An 8153-nucleotide genomic window follows, 5' to 3' on the forward strand; every position below is an offset into this window, starting at 1 on the left:
CTGGATCCGCCCCTGGCTGTGAAGTCACATAAACTATTAATATCTCTGATATCACATTGCATAACATTTCTTCTTCTTTCATGTCTTTTCTCAATATTACGTAGCATGTGATTTATCTTTCCAAAGCGTAGGGCTATGTACAAGAGAGAGATTGGCGTATTTTACCATCCATTTCGCAGACGCTTTCTGCAACGTTGAGAATCTATTGGAAATGCTCGTCAAATCACAATGGACAGATTAGAGGTCATTGTCGAAAGTTGGTGGACCGGGCCAGCACATCATCTTAAGATTCGGACAGGGCAAAACAAATGCAAAATTAATATGTCGTTTGTCCAGAACGACACTGCTGTTTTTATTCACATATTTTCGACAAAGGTTGCTTTGTTATGAAGGGCTATTGACAAAAAAATTTAATCGTTATAGAAAGCGTCTCCGAAGTGCTTGCTAAAATGCCCCAATATAACTTCTCGCGTATCGGAGAGTGACAGAACCTCTCACCACATGAACCCAAAATTGCTTTATAACTATCCGCTCTATATTTCACTATTGAAATGTACGGATTTTTTTTTCAATCATGTTATTTGAACTGCTAAATCTATTAAGGCTTTTTTTTTTAAGTGGGAACGAACTGAACAATACTTCGTGTGGTCTCTCATTGAGTGTGTTAATTAATTAGTCTAAATATATACATTTTGAGATAACCATCAATATGAAGAGAATGAATTACACTATGATATTATTAATTCAGAGATACACAGTAAGAAAATATATCACGCTGTTTAAACCCGTCACTCTAACAACAAGTTGTTCAAACTTTTACACAATTTTTTTTTAAATTGTTTAAACGTTTTCAACATCTTCTTAGAAAATAAACAACTTGTTTCAAACTTTAAGCAATCGATATATTAGAGTGACGGGCTTAAACAACCTGCGTTTTTACAGTGTAATATAATTAGTGTGGTATGAATGTATTCAGTGGTTAATTGGTGTGTTATCATTCAACTGGGCCTATATTACAAGACTACGCAGCTCAGAACGCTGCATTGTGCTGGCCAGATGTGAGTAGTTGAGAGATTAAGTTGGCGATATTAAAGCTCCTAGTTCGTTACTGCTTTAAAGGAAAAAAAAAACACTTATATTTTACAGTTATACTGTGTTTATACTGTGTATCTGTGTGTATCTCTGGAAAAAAATATAAACTCGAATTATTTAACAAAACTAATAACCAAACATACCATTATACTTCTTAAAAAAAATAATAATCACACCAGTGACATCCAAGATTTCATGAAAGGACTTGTCCGGTGTTTTAATCGACATTAACCACAGTGATTGTAAGCCAATCAAAATTTGTTAGATATAACAACTTGTCTGACAACAAAATGATGGTAAAACGCCCTACCGGGAAGCATCTTACCAATATTTGTCATCAACAAGTTGTGGTCCAGTGGTCAGAGTATTGGACTCATAATCGCAAGGTTGTGAGTTCGAATCCCCACTCTGCCATTGTCTCCACTTTGATAAAAAGGCACAAGAGTAATATGTGTCGTCATTAAGGTCAGCCACTATGACTGATTAACCTAGTCGAAAAATGTTTCCTAGGTAATTTGGTTATATACCAGATTGGCGTTTACCAGCAAAATGCTGTCCTGCTGAGTTCCTGCGGGAGTTACCATAAACGGAAAGAGGAGATCTGACAACTATCCTTGGTTAAAATTGGTTGAGAGGCCAAATTGTATGATTGTTACTATGGTAAGTGTTATAATATAAAACAAAGCTTGTCAAGCATCCAAGTCATTTCTAATGCTCCCCAGTATTATATTGCCTTCCACAGTGGAGACATGTTCCACATATTCCCCGTATTTCACTTATTCTCTAGCGTACATGATTCACCTTTAAGAGTAATATTGTCATATCAATTAAAAAAAGAGTTTTTTTTTTTTTTTTTTTGCGAAAGCGTGTAACGACTAGGCCTGCTTTATGTTATTTACAATTCTAACTTGTGCGTGCTTATGCAATTATGGTAATCTGTACCACTGTAACTTTCTATAATTCAATACAATCAATTCAATCAAGTGCAAAAATAAATAAAGATATACATCGATACACTAGCAAAATAGAAGTCTTATATAAATCTTTCAATGAGATATTGTTAATTGAAAAAAAAAGATCTGGCACGAATGCATCATAAAATATTGTGCATACTGATCATTTCTTGTGTAAATATACCAGAAAATTGTATCCATCATTCACCACTCATCTATTAAATGAATAGTTGCGTTTTATCGCAACTTAAAAATGAAGCATGAGTTTCTAAGCGTGATTTTGATTGGTTAGGAATTAATCCAAATTTGATTGGAAGTCTTTATGCACCCAGTTCCAGTTGAATATCACGGTAGCATCGTAATAATAACAAAATGATAGTTGTGAGAAAAAAATCAAACCAGATAAAACCGGATCATTTCATTGAAAGTAAACAGCAATAAGTTCGACATTATTGAACGTTTTTCTCTAGGCCTCTGTCTCTGTCACTGTTGTTGACTCAGAATGTGTACTAGTCTGACTTCGAGTCGGCAAAACACCATTATTCGACGTCGCAGTGCTAACGACCGACGAGTTCGAGGAAGTTTGATACACGGATGCGCATCGAACACTCTCACTCGAGTTCCGGTAACTGGATCGTAGTGATTGCGCGTTTCCCCTCTTCGGCCCACAGCAACCGATCTTTGCGAACACCATTTTCTTAAATTCGTCGCTGTAACAAGCAAACAATGTTGGATTCACAAGCGCGTTGAACGCGCCCATAAGGTTCGCGATAACGAACAGCGAGAACCCGTTGCTTTTCAAGAATCCAAAATAAATATAGTACAGGTTGATGTAGAAGTAGATAGAGTAGCAGAAGCAGTAAGACAGCACAGAACAACCCATTATCCGCAAAATATTTCGCGAAGCTGCACGGTGAACCTTTTGGCGGTTTACGCGCACCGAGTCTCTCCGCGTGTATATGGAGTATATTCGATCATCTGCGGCTGCTGAAGTTGGTTTTCTTTGTCTCAGAGAGAACACCATTTTAATGTAGAGACCAATAGTTGTGACCAGTGTTGATAGATAGAAGATTGTAAAGACAGTTGCGGTGTAAACGTGCGGCGTGTAAGGATTATCACTAGGTTTGCGGCTTATACAAAAGTTGACCTGGTATACACTTCTTCCACCATGCATTTCGTATGATTCACTGGCTACCCCTTTTAAGAGGAAGATGTTTCCAAATTGTGGAATCATCGATATCGACCAAACCAGCACCAGAATAAACCCAGCTCGAGTGTTCGTGGGCGTCGCGAATGCCCTTGTCGTGAGCGGGTGGATGATCATGCAGTAACGGTCGATATTGAGTGCCAGCTGGGTCATGATTGAGGCAGTACCGAAAAAGGAGTTGAAGTAAAAAGACATGATGCAAACCCAGAATGTCTTTGGGTTGAAGATTATCTTCGAGACATCGCCAGGCAACAGGAACTGTGCATAGATCATTGGGCACTCGATGAGCACAACCATGAGATCGGAAAAGGCAAGACTGGCGGCATACACGTTGTGAGACGACTTCCGACCGCGGGGCGATCTCGCCATGACAAAGAGCACCAGCGAATTCATGACGACGGCGGCAATGATGACGAACCCAAAAGCAAACATAAAGAACGTGGCAACATATGGATAGAACAGAGGATCCCGACAGACCTGTCTTACAAGAGGTGTCCCAGGACGACATGAACTACTGACCGTTGACGGAACCGTTGTTTTAAAAAGCGTAACTCCGCTTGTACTTTTGGACGGGTGCGCCAAAGTATTGAGGCTAGAATAATTTGAGGTTGGAAACACGTCAATCTCACTCGAGGTGATGTATATTCCGTCCGTAAAATTAATCCAAGTTTCGGTGATGACTTCCGTAAACACTGTAAAATTAACTACATTTATTCCATTCGAAACGGGGGGCTCCATTCTCGCGTTCACAGTGTAACATTGTCCAACCACTTCACTATTTTCAGATACAGACGCAACCTCATGCGAGAACAAAAATGAATTGCAACCGGATACGAGTGCACTTTTCATCTACTCGTGAAAGATGACTCCTCTCAATCAACTCGCAACTGCAACTCGCGACCCGCCAATCGAATAAGTCCAAATGAGACATAATATCGGCTGACAGAAAAGTTCGTGACAAGCAAGTCCCGCAGTGCGGCCACTGATGTAGTCCGCCGAAAACGCCAGCCGACACGCGCAAACCAGTTTAATCAGTAGCATATCGAAGCGAAAATGAACTTTGAATTTTAATGAAAGGTCTTTTGCGATGACGTTTCGTGTTCTCACCAAACACGAGCCTACTTTGTCTTCTTTGATGTCGTACACGTATTCGATCATTCAAAAAGAGAGAAGCGAGGAAGACAGGTTTGATTGAAATAATCTGGTTGGGAGGGGTTGGGTGTTCGATGGTAATGCATAATATTCCAAGCCTTTTCAGTAATATATACATGACTGTTGCAACTTTTTGAATTCATATCGTTACAAATCAGATAATACGGCATGGCAAACATAGTGATGATGAACGTACCCTAACGGTTTCAAAAGATTTGTTGATTCCTGATGAAATAAATGCATAAAATTGGGTTTGATAAATATCAATTTACAAGTTTCGTAGACAACCTCATATCTGCAATATATTAGGAAAATAATTTTTAGATACGAATCAAATTCCAAGTTTCTTTAGCAAATCATTCACTTCTTCATAAATTTGAAACGTCAATGACGACGTCTCGGAAATAAATAAATAAGAATCCTTGTCCGACTGGGGGGGGGGGGGGGTACTAATATTGGGGTCGGACGTGGTGTGCATTTTTTTGTTGGAAAGCAGTCTTTGACATAACTACTCATTATAACTTTAATAGACTAGACATTGTTGTTGAAATGTCCCATACGACTCGTATGGATTATAGAATCGATCGCCCTAATCATGCTAATAAGGATTTTCTCCCAAAGAGACTCATGTCAGACCTTCTCTTTCCTGCTTTCTTATCCTCCTCTTTTTCTTTCTTACTTTAGGCTGCCCCTGTTTCACCTTCAAACTTCTGAACATCCTTGCTCTTCTCCCTCTTATTCAGATTCTTCATCAACTTCGTATTCATCTTCCCCTTTTCTTCTTTCCTCTTGTTACTGCTTTTTCTTCTTTGTTCTTCCTCTTCCATCTTCTCTTCCTCTCCTTGCCCCCACGCTCCTCTTCTTCCTCTAAATCATTCCCCCCCCCCTCTTTCTCTACATCTTCCTCTTCAACTTACTCCTCATCCTCAACCTCCTCGTCGTCCCCATCCTCCCCCTCTTTTACTTCTTCTTCAACTTCCTATTTTTCCTCCTCTCTATCTTCTCTTGAAAATTTAACTGGTACATCACATTAACCGCGTTTAAGAGCATGTGTCAACCTGTCACCTTTTCTTCTCAACGGCCCATTAATTTATTCTCGCATCAAAAACCTTCTTTCCACACAATATTGATCTGGTAATAATGTTGCAGAAGCTATACATCATAATACATTCACTCACGTTTTGCAAACAAATGTGATGTGTGCTTAGAGCAGTGACTATTCTTTGCGCCATATTTCAACAATACACAGTTAGCATGGTAATGTATCCAGTATTGAGAGACGTTGTGTAAATCAAAACTCATTTAAAGATCAGGTCCAGCCCAGAATGTATTCCATCTATGATACAAAATCAAACAAACTAATATAACAAACAAAAGTGGGCGGGGGGGGGGGGGGGGAGTGTTGGGGCACTTTGAAAAGGGGGCCAGTACACATAACATGGGTAAAAAAAACAAGTATATGAGATGTCAAAACTATTGCATCAGGAGATATGCACCTGGAATGGTCAACCGCCCCCAAATACCACCCATCCCTAGAGATATAACCTCGAGGACAATTACCCCCTACGAAATTAACCCTCTCAGACAACCAAATAGGATGATTACTTGAGCTGTTCCATGCAGGGCAACATTCTTAAAGGCAAGTTTTTGTCCGACATCTACCCACTAACGAGTGTTCATCAGTATAGACCAGTTCGTAGTTACTTCTGGGACAATTTTGGTCAAATGACCTTTCATTTCTTTCATTAAGATAGGTAGATTTCAAAGCAAGATATTACGTATGCATGCCTTACATAGCGGGATGAAGAAAATGAATAGACCAGGTGACTAGAATAACACATCAATGAACACTCTATGAAGTTATTTGTTGCATTTCTACTTTGAATGCATACTAGAGGATGTTGTACAATGTACTTGGCAAACTGTGAAATATACCAGTCATTCGTGGACGCATTTTTTTGTGGATGTGAATGAAAAACACAATTCAAAAGAATATATGAATAATCAAGACATCGAATTTGGTGCTTATCTCATTAAATTTTAAACCACCATGTCACTTTAGTACAAATGACCTTCCTCTGATCATGCGCAGAATCTTCTGGTCATGCGCAGAGTGGAACTACAAACTGGCTTATTACAGCTAACATCACACTGAAAAACCCTTGTTCGCTATGCTCTCATGCTCAAACAAGATGGTTCACAAACTCAGAGTCTTATCTAATTTCGTGACCAATAAAATATGTAGTATGATCCTTTTACCCATAGACGACCTTTGACCTTATAAACCTCATGAATATACATGTGGTGTTACCCAAGGATTATTTGTACCTAATCATGTGTAAACGCAATTGATACAGAAAGAAATGAGAGTAAGTCGAACAAAACTTGAGAGATGAACAAGACCTCATATCATTTGACCTTTTGACTCCTAGATGACCTCTGACCGATCGTCCTCATAGACACATAAGTAGTATTACCCCAGGATCACATGTTCCAAGTGTGAACAAAATTGATGCAGAAATAAAGAAATGGGGGCAAGTTGGAAAAACATGACCTTTTGACCCCTAGAAGACCTTTGACTTCATCACCCTCATGGACACAAATATGGTATTACCCAAGGGTCATTTGAACCAAGTGTGATCAAAATTGATGCAGAAATTAAGAAATGAGAGAAAGTTGAAAATTTCAAAGGATGAACATGACTTTAATACATTTGACCTTTTGACCCCTGATGACCTTTAACCCCATCATCCTCATGGACACACATATAGTATTACTCAAAGATCATATTATGTACCAAGTGTGAACACAACTGATGCAGAAATAAAGAAATGAGAGCAAGGTTGAACAAAAACTTTAACATTTGTGTAACAGACGAACAAACAAACAGACCAACAGACTGACAGGAAAAGTGATCACGAGGTCTCTGCCAGGCTAGACATAAAGGAATTCCATTTCATATGATTTATAGGTAAAGTATCCACTCAGCCTGCAAGAATTATAACACAACTCAAAATAAGAACCAAACTATTCATATTCCAAGAGGAACAACTGCTTTTCTCATACCTTCTAACTCAATCCCACTCTCTCACTCCTGCTCTAACAGTTTTGATGATATTTATAGTCTTTCATACAGTTTCCTTCATTCATTCTTTACTGATCACATATATAATTCTCAAACAATATAGCCTCACATTGACATTGAATTTATTGACATTGAATTTATAAACATTTTTTGGTAAATATTTTTTGGGGGTATTTTTTTGCAAAATTACACTAACTGCTTTCTTAATATTTTTTAACATCTACACAAATACTAATAACTATGAATTTTCTTGACACTTTCTATGTTGAATATATGTTTTTAATGAATGGAAGAGCGCTGTATAATTGGAAATGTTTTGTTTTTAAATCAGACCTATATTGTTCATATTTTAAAAGGGGTCTGCAAGAGCATTAGTAGTACTAAAATAATTCTTACAGGACAGCTTTCTCTAAATTGTGGGTGTCCGGCAAGATAGGAGGCAAAATCTCAACAATTCTCACCTTGTGCTTCTAATGAATGCAACTTTATTGTTATGAATGCTACCTGACAACTTCCATACTGAAAAAAAAGAATTTTTGTTCACTCTTATGAGGCAGAAAATGAATATCTCTTCATGCACTTTTAAAAGTGTACAACATTCTTTTGTGATGGGCAACATTTCTCCCTTTTCTTGCATGGACACTAGCAGTACATCCTCAAGAGA

At 38.3% G+C, this 8153-nt stretch overlaps 1 protein-coding gene across 1 annotated transcript; it reads right to left on the reverse strand.

Annotated features, from left to right (window-relative positions):
- Nucleotides 1-2511: 2511 nt before the first annotated feature.
- On the reverse strand, nt 2512-3645 carry LOC135154157 (QRFP-like peptide receptor). The gene has a single exon (XM_064099440.1). The coding sequence runs from the start codon at nt 3643-3645 to the stop codon at nt 2512-2514; it is 1134 nt and encodes a 377-aa protein (XP_063955510.1).
- Between the last annotated feature and the right edge of the window lie 4508 nt (nt 3646-8153).

This window comes from Lytechinus pictus, chromosome 5, assembly GCF_037042905.1.
Source record: "Lytechinus pictus isolate F3 Inbred chromosome 5, Lp3.0, whole genome shotgun sequence".
Classification (NCBI taxonomy): Eukaryota; Metazoa; Echinodermata; class Echinoidea; order Temnopleuroida; family Toxopneustidae; genus Lytechinus; species Lytechinus pictus.

Excerpts from the sequence above, each read along its gene's own strand:
- LOC135154157 (XM_064099440.1), bottom strand. The coding sequence starts at position 3,645 with ATGAATTCGCTGGTGCTCTTTGTCATGGCGAGATCGCCCCGCGGTCGG.